This window comes from Vicugna pacos, chromosome 19 (assembly GCF_048564905.1).
Source record: "Vicugna pacos chromosome 19, VicPac4, whole genome shotgun sequence".
Classification (NCBI taxonomy): Eukaryota; Metazoa; Chordata; class Mammalia; order Artiodactyla; family Camelidae; genus Vicugna; species Vicugna pacos.
The window spans coordinates 4,771,313-4,796,086 of NC_133005.1; the positions used below are offsets into that span (position 1 = coordinate 4,771,313).

Consider the following 24,774-nt stretch of genomic DNA (forward strand, 5'->3'; position numbering starts at 1 on the left):
GTCTTGATTGTCATCGTCAACAAATATACTTCTTCTGAATTCCGAAGACTCTTTGCCCCATTTGGAGTTAGGTATGACCACGTGATTTGCTTTGACCGATGAAATATGAACATATTTGCATGGCTTTGAAAGACAGTGTGTGATTTGTCGTGGCTCCTTCCCACAGCTGTGGTACTCATGGCAGCATGTATTGAAAGGGAATCTCCATCTACCTAAGTCTCGTAGTGACTATGACAGACTTCTCCTGATGACACGGACTGGACATGTAGCCTGAGAGAGACATCAACCTTTGTTGGCGACATCCCTGAAATCTGGGGGTGGGTTGTTACAGCAGCAGACGCTGGCCTATGCCTCAACCAACAAAGAGAACTCAGGAATGACAAAGCTATGACTTTTAAAATAATGATGCTAACAAAGATTGAAGATAAGCTCTTGAATATACAACTAGTACTAAATAACTGAGGGGTTATGCTTATGGGAAGAATGTATATGCTGTAGAAACCTTGACAAATTAAAACTAACAATAAAACCAATTAAAAATGAGAGGAGAGAAGTAAGAATATTCATTTCTTTTTACTTTAATTTCTTTTTTTATAGGCGTTTGTAACATGTAATATTGAAAAACAGAGTTTAAAACAAACCTAATGATACTAGTCTCTCTCTTACTGTTTCCCCAGTGTCATTCTTCAGACTCAGAAGTAATTGACTCAGAACTGACTAGATCTATGATGATGAAGAAGGAAATTCAGTGAAGCTCAGTGATTCTTTCTGTTCAGTTCCACTTTTTTTTCTTCTGATAAAATAAAATTAAATCTTAATACTGTTGTCTTAGGTTGGGTTCTTCTAGAAGAGAACTAAGACAAAAATTTGAGTATTTCATTGTGTGTGTGAGTGGTCCCAGGAAATCCTGGTAGGGGAGTGGGAAGGCGAGACTGGGCGGGGAAGGCTACAATGCCAGGGTGTTAAAGAGCCGGGACCTCTCTCTATGGGGTAACTAGGCTCAGCCCCACTGGGGAGCCAGGGGAAACCGCCTCAGAGCTGCCCCACCCAAAGGGAGAGGCCCTGGGGCATTTAGCCATCAACTTCTGTCCATGACCGAGGGCTTCCCCGGGCGGGAACTCCCTGGCACATCCTCCCTGCCCTGTGCTACAGGCTGACCCCACTCCTGCAGCCAGAGACCCCTCCGGCCAAGGGAATTCAGGTGCTCGCAGGGAAGCTACTGGGCTCTCCTAGAACAGTGAGTGCCAAAAGGATACGGGCCGGGCACTAGCAAACGCATTAAGTGTGTAATGGATTCATCCCAACTGAATTACGCTCAGTGAAAGAGCCAGTCTCAGAGAGCTACATACTGTGTGACTCCATTTATACGGCTTTCTGCAAAAGCCAAAACTCTAAGGACAGAAAACAGATCACTGGTTGCCAAGGGCTGGGGAGGGGTGAGCGGATGATTACAGGGAGGCACCAGCGAGCTCCTTGGGGGATGTAAGTGCCCTTTATCTTGGTGGTGACGGTGGTTACAGGACAACGTATTTGCCAAAAGTCACAGAACCACACACCTCAAAAGGCCAGATTTACCGTATATGACTTCACCTGTGATGCACTTAAACATGTTAAATACTATTTGCTATTTTGAGACAGTTTAATGCTCCTCCCCTGAGGACTTGGTTCTAAAAACAGGACAAGGCAAAGTGATGTTGTGTGAGTCAGAGACCAGGTCATGAAAGGGGGTGGCTTTGTGTCCTCTCACTCCCTCTTGGCCCCCCGACCTGCCACTCTGGGGGAAGCTAGATGCCACACCGGGACAGCCCTCCCTGCAGGAGGCCCAGGCAGACAGCAGCTGAGGCCTCAGGCCACCAGCCACGTGACTGAGCCAGCTTGGAAGTAAGTCCTCCAGCCCCAGCCAACCTGGCCCACAGTTTGTGACCTCCCAGGAGACCCCGAGACAGATCCACCCAGCTAAGTGGCTCTCAGTTCCTGACCCTCAGAGACTGAGTGAGATAAAATTATTGTTTTGTGTTAAGCGGCTACGTTTTGGGTTCATTTGCAGCAATAGATAACTTACATACTGACTTAAAATGTATTTCCCATTTTAATTAAGTGATTAATTTTTATTGAAGTATGGTTGATTTACAGTGTTGTGTTAGTTTCTGGTGTACAGCACAGTGATTCAGTTATGTGTGTATACATTCTCTCTCTATGTATATCTATGCACATTCTTTTTCACTATAGGCCATTACAAGCTACTGAATAGAGTTCCCTGGGCTCTCCAGTAGGACCTTGCTGCTTATCTGTTCTGCATACAGTAGTTTGTGTGAATTACCATTTTTAAATAAAATAACCCACCCGTTTATGTAAATGTATGCTAAGAGACGGCTGGCGTGACTTTCGTGAAAAGTACAGCTGTTTCTGGGTGGTGGAATCTGGGGGCCGTTTTTCTTGTGTTTGGCCTTGATATTCTTGAGCTGCTTTTTTAAAAGACTGGGTATCATTAAAGCGAAAAACAAAAAGAACGACTCGCAGCCAGTCTGGGTGCGCAGGCGGCATGTATGGGCGCCCCGGGAGCACGGTCTACAGGAAGCAGGAGCACCACTCCTTCAGGCAGTTCGAGCTCTCCTGGGCCTCGTACTCGGTGGCGCCGCAGCAGCAAATGAGCCACTTCTGAAACTCGGCTTCGTTCTTGTGCATCAGAAGGAACTGTCCCAACAGGATGTAGGCCTGCGGAGGAACACGGGGGTGGGGGGGACCGTACTCAGATCTGTGAGTCCGTGCACGAGGACTCCGGACAGAATCAAAGGCGGGGGCTCGGGTCCGCTTCGGGGCAGGTCCTGAAACCCTGACCCGGGCCATGGGGATTCCGAGACGCCCTTGGGGAGATGTAAGGTCAAGTTAAACGTGCATCTCTCCAGGTGGCTTTGGGGGCTGTCCAGCCTGGGATGAACCTGACCTTGTCCTTCTCAACTTTAATGGGCACACGCATCACTTGGGAATCCTGTTAAAAGGCAGCTTTGGACTCAGTAAGTCTAGGGTGAGGCCCGGGACCCTGCATTTCTGATGCTGGTCCAGGAAAAATATTTTGAGTAGCAAGAGCCTTGTGTCCCTCTGATGATCCCTTGGGTCCTGTGATCTAGTATTTCTCTCGGAGACACGCACACACACAGGAGTTAGAGCTGCTCCCACCCCATCACTTCCTCAATTGTTCCGGCGCAAAGTTTCCAACCCTTGGCACTGTTACACCTGTGAGGACTCTGGGTTGGGGCCGGGGACTCCGGGGGACTCTGGGAGACTCCAGGGGACTTGGGGTGCACTGTTGGAAGTTTAGCAGCATTCCTGTCCTCTACGCACTTGAGGCCACAGACCCCTGGGCCACTGAATGGGTATATCCCTCTTCCTTGAACTGGGACCGTCATAACCTCCTCCAGACATTGGCAGGTGTCCCCAGAGGACAGAATCTCCCTCAACTGAGAACCACTGCGCATGGGACCAGCAGGTGAAGGGCACGATAGCGTCAATTTGTTTTCGCAAACCAACTGTGTGACCACAGGCAACTCAGTTAGCCTGAAGTGAGAACCTGCAGATTCCAAGCTTCAGTTTCTGCATCTTCCAAAGACAGGTGATCTGCTCTGCCCCACCCTGCAAACTGAATTGTGTGAACTCAACTGCAAGACCATTCAAAAAATGCAAATTCCTTTCTTTGTCCTGGAAGATGGAGCCCTGCAGGAGGAGCATGACAGGTATGAAGCGAGCTGAACCCTGCCCCTCTTCCTCCTCCGAAGAATCTCTCTGGGTGAAAAATTCACACAAAGGAAAGATTAAATTACCCCACGATTCAAAGTTCTATGGCATTCTCCGGTTTTCCGAATCCTTGTCCTGAGAGCTTTCCCATTCCTCTTGTGCTGTTTTATCACTGTTACTGCTGAGGACCAAGGACCATGTGGAAAAAGAGATGTCTGAGGACACAGACCCCTGGGCCACTGATTGGGAAAGCCTGTAGATTTAAGGTCACAGTCAATGCGCGTCTCCTGGGGCTGGTTCAGCGGCAGTCCAGTCTAGAATGAATGAGAGCCAGTGTCCAGGCCGGGAGTCCTGGGCCCTCTCCAGGAAAACCCGCTGGCCTCTGTGTACTTTCGGTTACATAAAACCAAGCAAACTTCATCGTAACCAAAGGGAATGTATTTTTTAAAAAGCGAAATTGAATAAAAGCTGAATTCCAGTGGTAAAATATACCCAAGTGTTGGGAGTTTGGGGTTTTACAATTTTTAGTTGAGATCCAGCTGTTCAAAAGAGAAGAAAACCAGCTTTCATGGTCATTTTAAACTTTTGCTTCAACTGTCTTTTGTAAAAAGCAGTGTAGTTGCTCAGAATGATTTGATTTTGCTTTATTGGTATCCTTGTCTTTTCAGTGGTGATTTTACTGAGATGTGTATTAATTCAGTGTTTTAAAAATATAGACATTTACTGAATGTTGATTGAGCCCGTTGGTGCAGTAGGTGTTGGTGGGGTGTGGTCCGTGGAGCAGGATTGAGAAACAGAGCTTTGTCCCAGGGGAGGGAACATCGCTGATGATAATTACAATAGTAAATGGCACTTTTGAGCACTGACACGCTTTACTCCATCGGATTCTCACGTGTGCCCCATCCCATTCTCCAGATGGAGTCACTAAGAGCCCAGGAGGTTAAGACCCGGGTTCTCCTCAGTCTCCTCCCCCAGCATCCCAGCCGTCTGCCGTCTGGCCTGGCACCTCTGCTATCCCAGCCACTGGCATTAGCCGGTCCAGTAATCAGAGCCTCCGCGCGGAGCGGCTAGGATGGCAGGGAATGCATGGCTTGTGGGACCAGAGGTGAAGTTTCCAGGAATGCTGCAGGCAAAAGGGCCTCATCTTGCTGTCTTGGGAGCCAAGTTGCAACTTGATGCTCCCTTCTCCCCTTTCCGTCTGGGTTTACCCTCCAACTTCCAGCCTGTGGCAGGGAGGGAAAGTTAAGCTGGAGTTGGGGGCTCCCATCATGGCCCTGCTAGGGCCCCTCTGCATTTCTCTGCAGGCTCCAGAAAGCGAGCCCATGATGGGGAGAAGAGGAACCACCCTCTCCCTCCTCGGACCACAGCTCACAGCAATCTGGCTGCGGGGAGACTGACGCAGAAACCCTGGCAGATGTTTCCGATTCCCACCGGCCTGGACAGTGGCCACCTCAAAGCCGGGGATGCTCATTCCTTCCTGGGGCATCCTTTGCCCACGTGGCAGGAGGTGGCCAAGGGAAGACTTCCCCCTCAACGCCAAGTCCTAACAGGGCGCAGGTCTGGCCCGCCCCCCAATTCACCCTGCCCATTCCTAGCCAAACAGGAGCAGCATCTGAGTCTGCACCAGGGTTGGGGTCCCTTGGCTGTGACCCCGCCCCCACACAGACCCTGCACTCGGAGAGTCCCCGCAACTTGTTTTCAGGCTCTGCTGCCATCATCTTGTAATTCTTAGTGAATTTGAACCAGGCGCCTCCCATCTTCATTTCGCACGGGGCCCCGCAAATTAGGTAGCTGGTCCTGGTTCACGTTAATTGAAACTTTCGGTCTTCACTAGGACACCTGGCCTTTTCAAACAGAGATACGTAGCCCGGCCCCCTCGTTCTCAAGCTGCCACGTCCCCTCTGCAAGTTCCCAGCTCCTCCGCGCCCACGGTGAACGCGCTTTACAGCACCACGAGGCTTCCTTGTGTGATGAACATCTTTCTTTCTCCTCCTCTAACTGGACGCTGGCTCTTCAGCCTTCATGGCCTCCCGAGAGCCGATGACCACCTCGCAAATCCAGCATCTCTCAGTCGTTTCCAGTTTAAAACTCCTTGTTGGAAAGGTGAATGCTCAATCCAGTGCCCCTTCATCTTTCTCCTCCCTGTCTCCCTAGGACATCCTTGTACTAAAAAATTATTTATTTATTTATTTTAGATATTCTTTTTTAAAAAGATATTAGATATTCTTTTTAGATTAAAAATTTTTGTGTGTTTTTATTTTTTTGGGAGGGGAGTAGTTAGGTTTTTATTTATTTATTTTAATGGAGGTGATGGGGATTGAACCCAGGACCTTGTGCATGCTAAGCACGCACTCTACCCCTGAGCTATACCTACCCCTACCCCAAATTATTTGTTTAACTGAACTTCAAACTCAACTGGGCATCCTGTGTTTTATCTGGCAACCCTACACAGGGTAACCCCAAACTTACGTGGCTGACCCCTTGTAGGGCCGAGACAGCAGGCAGGGCGGTCCAGTGCCCTACTGCCCATTCCAGAGCCTGTCTGCCCAGATTCAAATGTCATCTCTCTAACCTTGAGTGACTTGGAGCGAGTTCCCTGGAGGCTTTCTTTGTGCCTGTTTCCTCTTCAGTAAAATAAAAGATGAAACAGTGTACCTTACAGGGTTTTTTGATGATTAAATAAAAGAGATATATGTAATGCACTTAGAACCATGCCTGAGATGGAGCAAACAGCGTGTGCTAGTTCTCTTAGGTGGGAGAGACTCGGGAAGCAGGTAGGCACCCAGAACATCGACCCCACTCTCTTCTTCCAAGTGCCTTTCACGAGGAAGGTTTCGGCACATGAATGTGACTTCACAGGGTCTTCAAAGAACACTGAGCCAAACCGGATTCGGGGATGTTAAACTTCCTCCCACGCGGTTGGGATAACTCCAGGGTTCGTCCCCCCATAGCACCGCGCTCGCCCGCCGAGCACTGCCCCACGACTCTGATCTACCGAGTGCCTGGAACTTCACTCCCCCCGGGCGGCGTTTTCATAGAGAAGAAGTGCAAAGAACATAGGGCAACCCTTTGCCTCAGGGACGATATGGGAGGACACCAAAAGGAGCAGTACCTTTGACGTAATGCACAGAAAAAAAAAATCAACGGATGCATGTAACAGCAAGGGGTGCACTGAACGCTCGGTAATTAGGCGGGGCGGGTGGGCAGGAGGAGGGCTTGCATCCCAGAGCGGGTGGGCTGTGCGTGTGGCCTTGAAGGGGACAAAAGTCTACTTTGAGAGGAGCCTTGATTCCGCAGGGTGGTCCCCTCATGTGTTTGCGGTCCATGAAGAGTCTGTGGAGCATGGGGGTGGAGTTGGGGGACAAGAGGACATAAGGCAACCTTGAGCACCCTGGGCACGATGTGGTTTCCCTTTTCTGGTCATTCCTTTCACCTTGGCAGCCCTTCTGCCCTTAAATCTAGACCAGCGCCGACCGGGGGAAGTCTCATGTGAGCCAGCACATATGCAGTCTCCAATTTTCTAGCCACCACAGCAAAAGGGGGAAAGAAACAGGTGAAATGAATTCTAATAATGTTTTTCTCCCATATTTCTAAAATATTATTTCAACATGTAATCCATAAAAACTATTAATGAGATATTTTTCAATTTTGGGGGCAGATATTGAATCCTGAATGTGGCCGTGTGTATTTTATGTTTATAGCACACCTCGATTCAGATGTGAACTCAACCAGTACAAGTGGCCGGTGGCACCGCACTGGACGGCCGAGGTCCAGGTCACCAGACTGCAGCTGATGGCTCCAGGGAAGGGCAGGCATGAAATTACCCAGAGAGCCGCATTTTTGACTTTTGAGACTTGGGTGAGTCCATAGCAGAATCAATAGTTCAGACAGTCACGGCTGAAACTGAGCCAGAGAACTGTCTGAGGCACGTACAGATCTCAGGGAAAGTACTGAGGGACGTGGGGGCGGTCCCCTCCCAACACCCCGACACCTTCTGTTGAAGAAGAAATGGAAGTTTGACCTGTACGGGGCAGGAATTGAGGAGAAGAGAACTTGAGAGGTGCCACCACACCTGCCCCCATTCAGGGCCACAGCCCGAGGGAGGGACAGATGCCCTGATAAGTCCTGGCCTCCCCAGGCTCCAGCATCCTAGGGTCTTGGGAGTGGCTGAGTGAGGGGCACAGGCAAGCAGGGCTGAGGGCAGCTTCAAGGGTCTATGTCCTGGCAGGTCCTCAGAAAGGGTGCAGAAAGGGCCAGCACCCATGGGACAAGGCCGAGGAAGCTGTCACCAGCAGGAATGGAACCTGAGGGGGTTCTGCTCACAGCCAAGAAACCCTGGGGACCCCCATCCTGGGGAGGGGGCTGCCACACCCCAGCAGAGGCCAGCCCGAGGCTGGAGAGGTGTCCCTCCCCACGCAGGCTCGGGCCTCCCACAGGCAGGGCACAGGACCCAGGAGCTCAGAGGATGGTGGGACATGGAGCAGCTCTGCGGGATGTTACGATGGTGGGTACGTGTTATTATGCACTTGTCCAAACCCATAGAAGGTGCTGCACCGAGAGTGAAGCCTCATATAAACCACAGGCCTGGGAGGTAACTTGTCAGTGTCGATTCTGCTGGAACAACAGACCACTCTGGGGGAGGCTGTGTATGAGGGCTGGGGGGAGGTGGAACGTCTCTGTCCTTTCTGCTCAATTTTGCTGTGAACCTAAAACTGCTCTTAAAAATAGTCTGTTAGAAGCCCTACAGTGATATTTAGCTAGTAAAAAAAAAAGCACTCTAGGAGCTGGCATCTTATTTGCTACATCTGGGACCCGCCTGCCCCAGAGGCTCTTGCTGCTGGCCCTGCGCGCAGACCAGGCCTCGCCCAGAAGCACCTGCTCAGCTTGTAGGTGCTACCTCGGGGTCTCCTGCTGGATCCTCTTACAGGCCTGGCCAGGCTCCAGGCTGCAATACAGGGTCTCAGCACCAAATCTCGGTGGAAGCACCCTCTCTGCTGGGGTAACCATCTCGCCCTGGTCTTCCTTTGTGGTTTGTGACGATGTAACCCACGGCTGTCTGGTCCTCACTCAGGACCTCCATCAGGGCTCTGACTCCTCGGAGCGTCTCTCTCCTCGTTGGTAAAGTAGAGATAGCGACTCTCATCTCATTCACAGGTGGGTGAGGGGCTCAACACAGAGGAGGAAGGCAAAATCTCCAGTGTCAGTGCCTGGAGTTAGTAGCTCTCAGAGCGAATAGGGCCTAGAAATGGAGTGCTGGTCACAGCCAGACAGGAGGTCGGGTCCACAGAGGAGTAGATCTCCAGGGACCTGGCCAGTTCCTTTTTCCTTAGAGCCCTGATGCTGTGTAGCAAGTTCTCGAATGCCTGAAAATTTCCCATTAGTCATTCATTCCTTTATCTTTAATATGCCTATCATCCTATGTAGAGTCATTTAAAACACAGTTAAGTTGGAAAAGGCAAAACTATAGGGACAGAAAAAAAATTAGTAGTTCCCAGCAGCTGAGATGGGAAATATGAAAGGCAGTGGGGAACATTTTGGCATAATGGGATTGTTCTGTGTCTTGATTGTGGTAGTGGCTACATGACTGCACACACTTGTCAAAACTTGCAGAACTGTGTGTTAAAAAGGTGAAATTTACTACCTGTAAATTAAAATATTTACTTAGCATGCAGGAGGTCCTGGGATCAATTCCCAGTATCTTCATCAAAATAAATAGGTAAACCTAATTACCCTCCCCCAAAACAAAACAAAAATTAAAAAAAATTTTTTTAAATAAGTATGGATGAACAACAATAAAACCTCACAATTATGGAAATATTAAATCCATGGTGGTAGAAGCCAAAATAGTGGTTACTTCTGGGAGAGGGGGGTGGCATCGGCCTGGAAGACACACAAGAGAACCTTTTGGAATTCTGGAGGTGTCTGATCACCGGATCCAGGTGGTGGGTCTGTGTGTGTGTGTGTGTGTGTGTGTGTAAAAATTCATTGAGCTGAACCCTTCATATCAGTGTGGTTATGTTACACCACAATAGGAAAGTAAAAGGGACCATCATTTTCTCTGATAAGTAACTTTTAATTTAAAGTGTCTTCCCTAATCAGCCTTACCAGCTTTCCCTCCTGCTTGGGAGTGGCCCTAGCTCCCTTACCTGGGAGGAAAGAATCAAATCTGTCTCGATCCAGCTTCCTGGTAATACCACCTATTGGATATTAAATGGTGGTAGATTGGGGTGATATTCAGAATATTTAACAACTGGCACAGAGCAGCGTGTCAACCAGAAAACCACCGGCCCTGTAGCTCAGATGCCCCTGGAAACAGCGGGGCCCGGGCTGATGGCAACCAGACTGGTGGGCAGCCGTGCACGCCGCGGTGCCCAGCCTCTGCCTGCCCTGTGGCGCGGGCTGACTCTAAAAACTGAAGGGAATGATCGGCGACAGCTCCGCTGTTGGTGCTTCTCCCCACCGAGCATGCAGCGCTGCCTGTGAATTTCCACTCACTCCCTGCCTTTGCTTCTCTTTGGGAACGTCTCCCCTTCTCTTCTAAGGTTCCAGGCAGCTTCGTAACAGCACCATGAAGATGAGTGCATAGAAAATAATGTTCTAATTCCATTGGCTGTCCGTGAGGCCACTCTTGGGCTGCTAGTGACAGCTTAGAACAACTCACATCCTCTTACTCTGTGGTGTAGACCCCAGGCTGCTATTACTCCACCTGCCATTGCCAGGACAAGTGGGACCCCATGAGTCTCTTCATGGGGGTGGAGAGTGCACCCAAATCATCCATCCTGACAGCTCAGACCCAGACTTGGGCGGCAGGCTTACTTTGGTTGACCCCTGGGTGTTTGAGCACCAAGCGAATCGGGCACAGCCCAGCTGCTCTGAGTCAAAGTGGTTCAATTTGCCCATCATCCACGGACCCTGGATCCTGCCCAAGCACGCGGGTCAGGAGCGCTGAGCACGTGGCGCCCTGCCAAGTGGCAGCTTTGCTCTCTGATGGCCACGTGCGGGGACATGTGGCAGCGGCTACCATCTGGTAGGATTAGGGGAAGAGAGGCTCGAGAAAGAAGAAAAATGGTATTACCTTGTTGAAACCTTTGGTGACCAAATTGATTGCAAGCTCGTGGCTGACCCCGTCTACCCAGGCAACATCCTTTTCTCCGATGGGTTCAGAAAGGAAGGCTCTCAGTCTGGGAGACATGTGATCCATCTTCTGCAACAGCAGTGGGGAGGAACAGGGTTAGGAGGTGACCGCTGCTCACGGTGTGGATAGGCATCGGGGAGCTCAGTGCTGGCCTACTAGGGGGCTGGGGCCAACAGATGGGGGGCTTCCCGCCACCAGCCAACATTGACTGGGGACTTTTAGATGCCGAGGGTAATGCTCTGCTCTGAGGGCCTTTCCATACCCATTGCCCCTGCATGGGTTAAGACGTGTGTAGGATGGCCTCAGATGAGTCCGAGAAATCTGCGTGAGATGGGTGTGCTTCATGTAAGAACTCTGCTGGGTTCCTTTCCAACATTCCAACTTTCCAAGCATTCTAACTGCTTAAAGAAACAGCCTGTGTCTCTTAGTTAACCTACCTTCTTTCTTAACCACGACCACTTTTTCATATTTCTTATTTTAGCCTTCATCACACTGTATACTAGTTGGTTGTGTGGTTGCAAGTAGCAGAAAACTCTTTAACCGGCTCAAATATCAGAGAAGACATTCCAGAGCTCTAAAGTCCAAGAGCAAGGGGAGGGCGATGATACAGTCAGGGTTACAGACCCTTGTTTCTCATTCTTTCACCTTTTCCTCCTTGTGTTGGTTTCGGTCTGGGTTGGTTCCCCTCATGGTGGTGAAATGGCAGCTCCAGCATTCATAACACCCCCCCCCAATCAACCCCAAAAGAAGGAGAGAGAGCATGTTTCTGAGAAGTTCCAAGCAGGGCCTTGTTGAGTCTCGAAGGTGTGCAATGGGTCACCAGTGTGAGCTGAGGGTCTGCCGTGTGCCCAGCCCCAGTTAGCTTTCCCTAATCCACACAAGCTGTCATTCAAGCAGTTACCGGGACAAAATCAGGGTTATAATCCAGATGAGGGGAGGTGGGTGTGAAAGGTAACCACAATGTCCCACTGTGGTCCTCCCTTTTGGCAGACCAACATTGGTCCGCTCTTATCTCATTACATAATCATCAGAAAAACCTGCACTTGGCTAAAATAGACTCACCCCTCCCCCAAAGGGCGAACTCACCCCTCCCCCAAAAGGGCGAAGCCCAATGATTCGTCCAGTAACTGGATTCAGATTCAAGTTCATGTTTTCTGGGAGATGCATCATACTCCCCACCGTGTCTGGAAGTAGCTACGCAGGGGATGGTAACCTAGGAACTAAATTCTGAAGCTCACTAGCATCAGTGTAGCCAGCCACGCTGGGAAAACCCAGGACATCTGCAATAAGAGTTTCCAGAAGGGGAAGTCTCCTTTTGGAGGAAGAGAGGATGGGAAACACATTCGGCTGCCATCGGTCAGTAGTACACACAATATTGAGGAAATATGGAGGATTCTTTGCCCTGAGGGTGAAGCCAGTCCCTCGGTCAGACAAGATGGTGGCCCAGTTCTGGGTTTCGGGGGGTCCCCACGGTCCACTGCCTGGTTAACATCTGGGCGGGCTCGGGGTCGATGCCTTCCAAGGAGGGCCACTGTTTTAGCACCAGCTGCTTCTTGGTACAAGCTCTGGGCAGGGCAGTCTCAGGCCCCTAGTTGGCCAATTTCTTTAGCATCTCAGCTCCCTTAAGAATGTACTGGGTTTCTTCTCTTCAAGTCCACGGGCTGGGGGTTCAAGTTGGAAATCTTTGCAGGTCTGTACCCTTGATCTGGCAACTGGCCTCTGTGCCTGGCCTGCCGCCCTGCCCCTCAGATCAGGGGCATCTTTCTACATCTCTCAGTGGGGAGGCACCTCAGATTTGCTCCTTACCCCACTATATCCCAGCTGCAACTTCCAAATAAGGCTTTATCAACGTGACATCCTTAAGCCGAGATGCTCGGGAGAGACCTGGAAGCTGGGGATAATGTTTTCTCTGGGCCCCAATCTTTCCTCTGGCTAAGTCACCTGACTTGTCACCTGTGTTCTAACTTCAGTGGGATAAACCAGCTTTTCCAACCCAGCAAGTCCTGCTCAGGCCACAGAAATAGACTCTCTTAGCAAAGCTGTATTTTCATCCCTCTTCACCCTCCAAAGGGCTACCTTCCCCCCGAATGCATCCCCTAGGGTTTTGGTGAGGACGCAGAGGTAGCCAGCACCCCGATATTCCCTGTCAGATCACAGAGGCCATCTCCGTACACATAAGGTCTGCTTCGCAGGGTGAAGCAGCCCCCCAATACCAGCCATTTCGCTAAACGAGGGCACCGTCCTCCCGGTTTGGGTGAAGACCGCCTTGCTGCCCTCTGCACGGATGTCTCCCTTCAGCCAGCCCACACAGAGGTTTGCCCCTTGTTGCATCCCCTTAGTTTATGAAGCAAGCAACAGAAAGTCCGGTTCCAGCTGGCTCACCCAGAAAGAGGTTTATCAGCACATGCCACCAAAAAGTTCAGAGGTGGGTCACAGGTGGTCTGATCAAGGCTCCAGCTTTAGATAAACAACAAGGTCCAACTGCCCAGCACAGGGAACTATATTCAATACCTTGTAATAGCCTATAATGAAAAAGAATATGAAAAGGAATATATATATATATGTATATACACATATATAACTGAATCACTATTCCGTACACCGGAAATTAACACAACATTGTAAATTGATTATACTTCAAAAATAAAAGGGTTCCAGCTTGACTTCCCTGCACCTCTCTTTACTCTGCCTTCCTTCCTTTATCTGCTTGACCCTTAGCTTGTCTCCTTTGTGGAAACAGCCGGCCTGCACCAGGGCCTGACGTCACTGTTGCAAGCCATGCCCCCTCCCCTGTTTCCCCCTAGAAGCTGCCAACATACGCCTTCTCCAGTCCAAACCATCATGTGCCAGGCCGAAGACATTAACTACGGTCCAGTGTATGTCTTCCCTCTGGTTCAGAGAGCGAGTTAGTGGCCTGCAAACACATGGGTTGCAGGGGTGGGGGTGGGGCCCCAAATCGGGGTGGTGGTCCTGTGCCTGGGGGCAGGCACCAGGGGTGGCACACCGGGATATGGGGCAAGGTTAGGAGAGCAGCCCAGCAACTACCACACACGCCCCCTCCAGGAGAGGGTGAGGCCCCTGAGGGTCGCAGCTGCCTCCAAGTGGCCTTTGTCACCTATCTCTCCCCCAGCGCCCAGCGCGGCACCTGGCACATGGTAAACAGTCAACAACATAAGTGACAGAAGCTTCCATTGCTTTCAGATGCCTCCCTTTCACAGCACTGGTCCCCCTGCCTGTCCTCACGCTCCCAACTCTCCTGCAGACCTTTCTGGACAGTCCAGCTCCCCTCGTAAGACTTCCTGGCCCAGGGAACACTTTGGACGAAACCAAATTCTCCAAGAAGTGATGGACCCCAAGGCACTGATTTTCAGATCTGGGGGCTCCTGAGGAAAGTGGTCTCTGTGTGTCGGCTGATTCTCGAAAGGGGACCCAAAGCAGGAGAGGCTGCCCGGCATCCCCTGACTCTGCCCGGCATCCCCTGACTCTGCGGGTCTCAGAAGCACAGACGTGTGAGCTGCGAGTACATTACTACGTGGAGGGCTTCCATCTCTCTCGTCAGCAATTAAATATGCTGATCCCTCTTCATCTGTGAAAGCAGCGCCCATCACCTCATGGGACGATGAGGCGGGATGGTGGCCCAGCTCAGGGCCGGGCGGCAAGAAATCAGGGTTTCTGAGCAGGAGGAAACGCCCGGGAGAGAGCTGGCGGGGTCACCGACTTTGCCGAGGGAAAATTCCACTCGCTATCCGTGCTGGCCATCTGTTAAGTTAAACATCTCTGCCTATTAAGGGTCCATGGAAAGTACAACACTGTTATCCAGGCACCAGCAGCACCAAAGACAGCGAATGATTAGCAACACCCTGTGTGTTTGCTTTTCTCAAACACCTGATCTCACTCTGATCCTTGAGACACTCTGGGGAGTCAGAGCAATCTTCTCCCTCCTCAGGGCCCGCTGAAGAAAAGGTCTTTGCATTCATGAGGATGCCTTTGTCTGCAACAGTGGTTCTTAACTGGGGGTGAACTGTCCCCCCTCAAACATTTGGCAGTGTGTCTGGAGACACAGCTGAGGGAGGGGGACGTGCTAACGGCATCTGAAGGGTAAAGGTCAGGGTTGCTGCTTATCCTCCTGTAATGCACACAGCTGCTCTTCCGCAACAAAGAGTTATCCTGCCCCGACGTCAACAGGGTCAAGGTTGAGGAACCCTGGGCTACAGGTAACAGAAAACCCTGACTCAGGGGGAGGGTATAGCTCAGTGGTAGAGCATGTGCTTAGCATGCATGAGGTCCTGGGTTCAATCCCCAGTAGCACCATTAAAAAGAAAAAGAAAGAAGGAATGGAAGAAAGAAAAAGAAAATCCTGACTCAAATGGTCTTAAACAATAAATACATTTCTAATCTCACACAACCCGAAATTCATCAGTGAGGTGGACCCAGGGTCTTGTCAGTCAGTGCTTCTGCTTTTCAAGGACCAGGCCAGCTGCCCCCAAGGTCCCAAGGTGCCTACAGAATTTTCTCAGGTATCGTCCTGACATGAGACCTTCCAAAGGAAGCAAAGGCCATTTCTGCTTGAGTGTCCCCAGAACCTCTTCAGCAGAACTTCCCTACGTGTCATTGGCCAGAACCAGGTCACACACCGAGCCCTAAACAAGTCACTGGTCAGGGGACTGGGACCACGTCGGGGTGTGGATGAGGTCAGCCTCCCAGCATAAGGCTGCGTGGAGAACACTGGGTTCTCTAGGATGTGGGAAGACAGGAGGCGGATGCTAGGTAGGCGAATGAGCTTGTCTGCTCCGTCTTCTGAACCCTGGTCTGATCCTCAGTCCATCACAATCAGCACTTCTCAAAGGCTGACATACATGCCAACCCCCTGGTGGAGAGGTCTAGTCGAAAAATGCATGTTGGATTGCAGCAGGTGTGGGATGGACCCGAGATGCTGTAGTTCTAACAAGTTCCTGGAAGACGTCGATGCTGCTGGCCCACAAGTCACATTTTGAGTAGCAAGGCATGGCGTGATGCCACTAAATCTTTTTATGTTATTTTGTATTTAATCGTGGTAAAATACATAGCATAAAATGTGCTGTCTTAACCATTCTTAAGTGGATAGTTCAGTAGTGTTACACGTTTTCCCACTGTTGGGCGACTCATCTGCAGAAGTCTTTCCAACTTGCAGAACTGAAACTCTTAAACCCATTGAACAGCAACTACTCACCCGCACATCCCCACAGCTCCTGGCAGCCCCCGTTCTGCTCTGTGTCCCTATGAACGTGACTGCTCTGGGAACCTCCTGAAGTGGAATCACACAGTATTTGTCCTTTTGCGACTGGCTTCTTTCACTTAGCATAATGTCCCCCAGGTTCAACCATGTTGTATCATGTTCTTCCATTTTAAGGAAGCTCACCTTGTATGTGTGTATCACATCTTGTTTATCCATTCATCCATCGATGGGCACTTGGCTTGTTTCCACCTTTCGGCTGTTGCGAATTATGGTGCTATGAATATGGGTGTACAAGTATCTCTTCAAGATTCTGCTTTTAGTTCTTTGGGGTATATGGAGTATATACCAGAAGAGGGATTGTTGGATCATATGGTAATTCTATGTTTAATCTCTTGTGGAACCACCATACTATTTCCCATAATGGCTGTACCAATGCCATCTATTCTTTTTTTTTCCTGATTCTAGTTTTACTTATTTCATTATGGTTCATTACAAAATATTGAATACAGTTCCCTGTGCTATACAGTAAGACCATGTTGTTGATCTATTTTATATACAGTAGCATGTATATGTTAATCCCAAACTCCTAATTTACCCCTCCCCATCCTCTTTCCCCTTTGGTAAACTTAAGTTTGTTTTCCATGTCTGTGAGTCAGTTTCTGCTTCATAAATAAGTACATTTCCACCATATTTTAGATTTCACATATGAGTGATATCATATGGTATTTGTCTTTCTCTTCCTGACTAACTTCACTTAGGGTGATAATTTCTAGGTCCATTCATGTTGCTGCAAATGGCATTGTTTCATTCCTTTTTATGGCTGAGTAGTATTCCATTGTTTTATATATATATATATATATATATATATATATACCACAACTTCTTTATCCATTCATCTGTCGATGGACATTTAGGTTGTTTCCATGTCTTGGCTACTATAAATAGTGCTGCTGTGAACATTGGGGTGCATGTATCTTTTCAAATTATGCCCAGGAGTGGGATTGCTGGATCACATGTCAATGCCATTTATTCTTGAGCTTGGCAGCACATTAGACCCACATTGGGAGATTTCCAAATTACTGATGCTTGGGTCCCTCTTCTAGTGTTTGATTTAATTAGCATGAAGCATAGCCTGGCACAAGCTCACCAACTCACAGGCAGTGCCTACACCCCCGCCCCAGTCGCCAGTCACCAGGTCCTCATCGGCCATCAGTGGGAAGATTTGACTATGACTCTGACAGCTTTGAAGTCAGAGAACTTCAGAGCAGGCAGACCTCAATAACGGCCTATCTCCCCTTTTTCAAAAATTAGAAAAAGAAAAGCAATCTTTTACTTCAAAGGAAATTTTACCTGGGATCCCTTTAGGTAAAATTGATCAAAGCAGAATGACTCTGTTGACTTGGGAACGAGGTGAAAATACCAACCCCTGCCTCAAACACGGAGCAGCCGCCTGGTCCCCGCTGCTTTCCTTGCCCCTCTCTGATCCAGCCTAAACCCCTCATTTCACTCAAAAGAAAGCGGAGGCCCAAGAATTTACGGGACCTGCTCAAGATCATGCATGGAACAGAGCATGGATGGCCCTGCTCCCCAGACCGGCGTTCCCTCCTAAGTCAGTGGCGTTTCTGGGGAGGGCTCTGGGCAGGGGGGTTGGGGTGGGGTGCAGCACGGTGGGATTAAGCACCCCACTGCCATCTGACAAAACTACTGCCAAAGACTCTTGTGTTCCTGAGTGTGCTTATCAATTACTGTATTTTGAACCTCAAAGTACAGTTTGGGGAGGGACATATTGGCAGGAAATGACATCAGTCAAGTCTGGTTTTAGATACTTAGAGAAGCCACCTGTTTAAATAAGGAATAAAAGAGTCCATGGAATTTAATCACGATTCCCAAAGGAATGACCTTCTAGTTGCAACTGTTTGACATCATTTAAAGATCATTTAAAAAATCTGAGCAATAGGTCTTTGTCAGGAGGTGATCACAGATCTACCCCACAGAGAAATGGGGTTGTAGTGGGGGGCGCTGATGCTCTACCTGTGGGTATGTGGGGCTTGGGGTTCAGTGTCCAGTGGGGACACACGCATGAATTCAAAAGATGACATCGCTCAACAACCATACGCTAGAAGCAAAGTCATTATCCTCTGAAAACCATAGGACATGACTCAAAAAGTGACCCCGATGATGAAGAAACTGATGTGGTGATATACATAAATATGGAATACTGTCGCTTTCCTGAAATGTGAATGGAAAAGCGATGTATTCCTAAATATATTATTTGATATAATATGTAACTTTAAATGTGTGTAATTAAATTATGGAATCAAATGATATAAGTAGACTTTTTATCTGTATCTCTAAAAGTTTATATATTCAAACTGCCCAAAAACATTTTGAGTAAATGAGTAAATTATCTTAATTTCATGTTTGCTTTCTGTTTGGGTGTACGCGGTATTGCCCTCCCCAGGGGACTGTGAGCTTAATATGTCAGATTTTTGCCCTCACCCTTCATTGGGGGTGGTAGCAAAGGGTCTGGGGGGATCATGCTGCTTACATCTTGTTCTATAAAATGTTCCACACGATCAACCGTTTGACGTTTCATGTGAAGAAAAACCTGTACCTTTCAAAATTGGTGTATCTCTACCTTTATGACAGAAAGAATTTGTAAGCGTTGTATTTCCCTTTTTGCTCAGCCTACCAGGAGTCTCTGAGCTAACCAGGATGGAAATTAGCATTGGTTAAACCTCCTTCCCTTTGTAGTCATCATGTTTGCTGCTTTTGCTTGGTGTCTTTATTTTCTCTTTCTACCTTTATTTTACAACTTGAATTCTGGTGTTCAAAGGGCTCATACACTTTATTAAAAGCTGCCCAGAGCCTGAAAGTTATGGAGAATATAAATAGTTCCTAAACTAAGCAGATGTGTGGGAAAATTCAGGATCCACCCCTGTATCCTCAAAATAGAGCAGCCTGGTAGACCCAAGGGAAGGAGAAGAATGAGGGTGAGAATGATCTCAGGGCTGGCGTGGGACACTCCTCCCCCTCTCAGGACACATCTTGGTGCTCGTGTGAAGGTCTTTCTCGGTGAGAATTGCTCAGCTGCTGCTGGCCATCTTTGCCACCCCTCACGGGGAGCTCACCTGAGGAGCCAGCCACACGGAGCAAAGCGGATCTGAGAGAAGGCAGGACCAGGGATACAGATGGGCAGAGGACGTGCCCAAGGTAGGGAGTCAGAAATAAGAGGGTGGGATATGTGCCCCTTCTCTTACGAGCTGGGAGACCTTGAGAGGATTCGTAAACTAAAGACACAGTTTTCTCATCTGTAAACTGGGGGTGATGAGTGTCCCACTGGATAGTTGTTCAGATCAGACGAGTTAACAGAAGGTCGCTGCGTTGTGCGCTGTCTGGAGCAGAGTAAGATCCACTATCAGGGAGCTGATTCATCGGGGTTTTATTTAATCATTACTTCTTAAATCAAGCAATTCTCTGTGAGTCGGAGATCAAGTTGCTCTCTGTTGCTTCTAACACTATTGTCTTTTAAAACACGAGCTTGCTGCATCCTTCGTATACCATGGAAAGATCCTTTAGCATCCAGCCCTGCAGACACATCTGTTGTCTACCCCTGCTCAGCACTTGCTCCCTCTGCTTCTGGGACCATCACCTCTACTTCCCTTTGGGGACCGCTCTTCCCAAACCTCAGTCTCTGCCTTCCCAACACCTTGGCGCCAGGGGGCAATTATATTCAGCCCTGGGCAATGAAGCTAGCATATCACTTTGGCCAGTGATTGGTTCAGAAATGGGTGCATTAATTACCTAGCCCAGGCCAAGCCTGGGACTTCTGTTAGAATTGCTGGTTAAAAATGCCATCTTTCTCTGCAAGGACTACTCAGCTGATAGAATGTGAAAGCAGAACTGATAGTAACCATCTTTGCCATCACCTGCACCTGACAGCCTGCCTGAGACAGAAGCCAACACGTAGAAAAGCCAGATCTGAGATAAGAAAAGAGAGAGGTTCCCCAATAATCATTCACAGGCCTGGATCTAACCATGCCTGAAGGCGTCTCCTCCTAGACTTCTCAATTACATTAGGCAATATTTTCTACTTTTGTTTAATTCAATTTAAGTTGAGATGGTGTTCTGTGTAACAAAGAGTCCCAACTAATACACCCCCAATGTCACCATTCACTCACTCATTCAAGAAGTGTTTGCGGTGCACCTACTGTGTGCTAAGTACCATCTTAGGCAGAAAAGCATCTTCATTCTGCCCAGAGACCTGGGGCAGGATCAGTCCCAGGGCTTAGGCATCAAGGATGGAAAAATCATTTTTCAATGACCATTAATGTTCATCAGTCAGAAATAAAGGATGTATTTGCCTACTTGGCCCTTGACTCCAAGTCTACAATGGCAAACAAGATATTTGGTGGCTGTCTTACACATGATCTTTTAATTATAGCTTTTTTCTAGATGGATCTACAAGTGATGAACACGCAAATAAATTCAATGATTCCTCAGATCTTTACTGAGCACCATCTGTATGCAAGGCCTTGAGTTAAGTCTGTGGACCATAGGACAAGGCCTTCTGCAGGTGCCTTACCCAGAGAAAACTGGCCCATTGGAAGGTATAATACACAGGGTGAACTCAGCTATAAGGGAGAACTTTCCCAGAGGCAAGAAGCCCCCTCTTCAGGGAACTGGAAAGGAGAGGGAGGGTTGATTTCATTGATTCTAGACTTCACTCAAAAGGCAGTCTGAGTCTGAAGGCCACACCTAGACCCCTGCTTGGGTGTGCTGGGTTGGGGGTCGAAGTCCTGAATCTAATCTCAGCTCTTGACCGTGACCAGTGTGACCCTGGGCAAGTGACTTTGGTTTCATATTTATAAAATCAGAATGTTGGGGTAGCTGGAACTCATCATTTTGGTCCCTTCCAATATCTTGTGTCTCTGTTGATTTACAGTCTTTAGATGATACAAAATTCACACAGGTCCACAATCCCTATTCTGCCATTTTCAAATCCAAAAAGCTCTGAAAACCAAAAGATTTTGATAATTCTTTGGCAACAAAACCTCTTCTGAACTGACAGGAGGCTATTAATAGTCTTTATTATCTCACTTAGTGTGCATACTTATACATTTTGCCACAGGAATATTAATGGCTTTATTTATAGGAGCCAGACTCCACTGGAAATGGTCTGGGATACACAGATGAGGTACCAGATTGCTTTTCCAAAATTCAAAAATTCTGAATTCCCCCAAAACTTGTGGCCCCAGCAGTTTCGAGCAAGGTTTTCTAGACCTGTGCTAAGATCGCTGCCTACAGTGATCCCCTGAAGAAGCCACCTGTCCCCAGCTCGTCCAGACTTCACCTCTCTCATCTGATGAGTCTGACTCCCAAACACTTCTTCCTAAATATAACTTCCCCTTTCTCTAAAATCCTGTCTCTGCTGGATATCTTTTGTCTAAATAGTGGTTCTGAGGGGACTATTCCTTGTTGCATCTTTTCTTCATGAAAATATTTTCTCTTCTTTGGGGCCCGTTCTCTGCAAAGGATCCAGGGCTATTCTAATAAAACACATCATCTAAGGAACAGATGAGTATATTAGTTACCCTCCACGGACAAGACACCTGCTTTTGTAACAGATTTCCTTCTCACTTTACTTTTATTTTTAACTGTGACAAGAATATACATAACATAAAATTTACCACCTTGGTCAGTTTGGGAGTGGACATTTCAGTGGTGTTAAGTATATTCACAGTGTTGTGCAACCATCCCCAGAACTTTCCCACATTCAATAAACAGCGGCTCCCCCAGGCCCTGGTAACCACCATGCTACTTCCTGTCTCTAATTTGACTGCTCTAGTCCCCCCACGTAAGTGGTATCAGACACTACTTGTCTTTTTGTGACTGGCTTATTTCACTCAGCATAATGTCCTTAAGGCACATCCAGGTTGTGACGTGTGTTAGAATCTTAAGGCTGAGTAGTATTCCACTGTATGTACAGACCACAATTTTTATCATCACTCAGCATAATGTCCTTAAGGCACATCCAGGTTGTGACGTGTGTTAGGATCTTAAGGCTGAGTAGTATTCCACTGTATGTACAGACCACATTTTTTATCATCATTCATCCACTGATGGCCATTTGGGTTGCTTCCACCTTTTAGCTGTCGTGGGTAACTCTGCTGTGCACATGGGTGTACTGTAACAGATACATATTTTAACTTCTTGATTTCCACCTCACTATGGGTAGGGCTTTTTGATTCCTCCTCTCTCTGCCATGATAGCCCCAGAGAGAAGGGGAAAACAATGTTGTCTTGGGAAGGAGGAGGAATTTCCCCAGAAGAAAGAAAGATGGGAGCGTCTACCTCTTCCGCCCCACGGATTCTAAAAAGAAGAATGAGAAAGGTCACTCCATTACCCACCAGAGGGAACATGATTTTTGGGAAGCAGGTAATAGGGGCAGGGGGCTCCCTCTCTGGGACAAAAATCCCAAAGTGGGCAGACACGTTAGATTCCAGAGGGAAAGTTCTGGCACACTGGCTGGGCCGTGGGAATGATGCATCGCTTGCCTGGCCTTACCAGGAAATGACAAGAACAGGCTGTTCTCAGGTGTCTCGGGCAGGGGTGTGGCAGCCATGAACAGTGCTGAGCGCCGGGCAGGAGATGCTCTAGGGGTAATGGGTGAGCTGGAGCCAGGAGTCAGGATGAAGAGGTCCCAGGAATGGGGACCGTACAAGCATGGCAAATGACCAAGTCATGGACTCCAGGACTGGGGGTCAAAATGTCCCTTAAAGACCGGAAGGGGCTAGTCACCCCTGGAGACTGGGGCAGCCACAGACACAAGGATCAGGCCGTTGTCCTGTAGACATCATGAGCCCTCGAAGCCCCGATCCTCCACTGCCATGAAGACGCATCAGCATCACTCCCAGCCCCACAGCCACAGAATTCCTTAGGGAGGCTGGGGAGGGGGAGAGAGGCCACTAAGGAGACCGTCTCCCAAAAGAGACTCTTTAAAGTGGCCTGATAGCTGACTACTCACACTGAAAGGACACAGTGTGAAACTGATAGGCGCATAGTAGGGCGCCCGGACCCCCTGGACCAGCTGGTGCGCCTACCTCCCAGCTGCGAAGAGCTCTGCCACCAACACACACAGCAGCGGCTCTCCTGGCAGTGCTGGCTCTGCCGTGGAAGCTGCCGCCCCTGGACACGCCTGGGAGGCTGAAGGCAGCAGTGAGCCCTGACACTGAGGAGGAAAACCCGGCCCCCTTGTCTCCGGGCAGGACCAACTCTCTGGCACCGTTCCCGCTCCTGTGCCGCTGTGAGAGCAGGCGGAAGCATCTCCCTGCAGGCACCAGCCTTGCTCACCCCTCCCCGTCCCTGGGCCGTGTGCACCTGCATCCTGGTCTCAGGTCCGCTTCCCGGAACTGACTTAAGACATAATCATACGCTGCCAACCAGCCTGCGTTTGCCTGGACCCCGCCGCGTACGAAGAAGTGCATTTTCTTTGCACATCTAGGTGTAGCGCGAGTGGATCTGTGACCGACTCCACCGTATAGTTCATAGTGTCTTACGGTACATGGTAAATGACTCTAATGAGGCCCTGAAAGGTGCTCCCTGCCAACCCCAGATGCAATGAGTTGGGGCAGGTGACCCTTCTCCCTTCCTCTTGGCCTGCAGGGCTGATGGGGTGGTTGCTGGGCTGGGTTCTAACCCAAACCTCCCGTGAGAGTTTGTTCCTCCAGACTAGGGTGGCCAGGTTTAGGAAAGAGAAATACAAGATGCCCAGTTAAATTTGAATTTCAGATAAACAAATAACTTATTAGTACAAGTGTAGAGACAAATAAATAACTTACTAGTATGTGAAGAAGTTTGAATTGCCGATAAACTACGAGTAACTTTTTCAGAAGAGGTATGTGTTGTGAAATACTCAGGTCACACTTATCCTGATTAGTTATTCATTTGTTTATCTGCAATTCAGATTTAGCCAGGCATCCTGCGTCCCCGCCCCCAGCCTTCTCTTCGCCTCTGACTCAGCAGGAGCCCCTGGATCTGCCCACGCGCTGGACCCTGGCCTGCCGGGTGAGCTGCAGGGTCAGAAATTCTTCCCGTTGGGATTTCGCTCCTGGCCTGGCCTCTTTCAGGCCAGCCACTGCCTCCCCTTCTGGATCTGAAAGCCACAGACCCGCGAAGCTAGAGGGGAAACAGCCGGACGACACACAGCTAGGGAGATCACTGCAGTAGGACCACACATCGCTCAGAAACTCGGACGCAAACACTAGTTGGGATGTCAGCATGTCCAGCTCACCTGAAGAGACATTGGTGCCAGCCGGGCTCACCCGGAGCAGGAAGCATGCCGTGGGCGGTTGGGGGAGCAGAACCACGGGCCTCCTGTTTGCTGAGCACCTACCACCTGCTGCCTCTCTGCGGCCAACGTCATACTTAACCCTCTGAATTAACTTGGCAGCACTGGAGACTTGTTCCCATTTTGAGAGATGGGGAAACTGAGGCCCAGAGAGGCAAAGAGAGTCACATAGCTAGTAAAGGGCAGGGATGGGATGTGAGCTGAGGTCTGCGTTGGCTGCAAAGCCCACGTGCTTTCTGCTCCATGATGGAAATTTGAGGAATCAGAACCTCAAGGGCAGCTTTCACAGCCTAGCCATCCCTGCCCCGCCCACATCCCCTTGGGGCTCTCAGTTCCCACCAC

General features: G+C 49.1%; 1 protein-coding gene across 3 annotated transcripts in view; it reads right to left on the reverse strand.

Moving 5' to 3' along the window:
* Positions 1 to 2,526: 2,526 nt before the first annotated feature.
* BANF2 (BANF family member 2) overlaps positions 2,527 to 24,774 on the reverse strand; it is a 31,164-nt gene continuing 8,916 nt past the window's right edge. The window contains exons 2-4 of one of the 3 annotated variants that reach the window (XM_072943552.1): positions 13,250 to 13,389; positions 10,808 to 10,936; positions 2,527 to 2,715 (exon numbers count right to left, since the gene is read on the reverse strand). In XM_072943552.1, coding sequence (XP_072799653.1) covers positions 2,569 to 2,715; positions 10,808 to 10,933 — 273 coding nt within the window. In that variant the 5' untranslated portion in view covers positions 10,934 to 10,936; positions 13,250 to 13,389 and the 3' untranslated portion in view covers positions 2,527 to 2,568. Of the gene's footprint in view, positions 2,716 to 10,807; positions 10,937 to 11,129; positions 11,218 to 13,249; positions 13,390 to 24,774 lie in introns of those variants that run through there. The other 2 variants (XM_072943550.1, XM_072943551.1) reach the window with 2 other exon arrangements.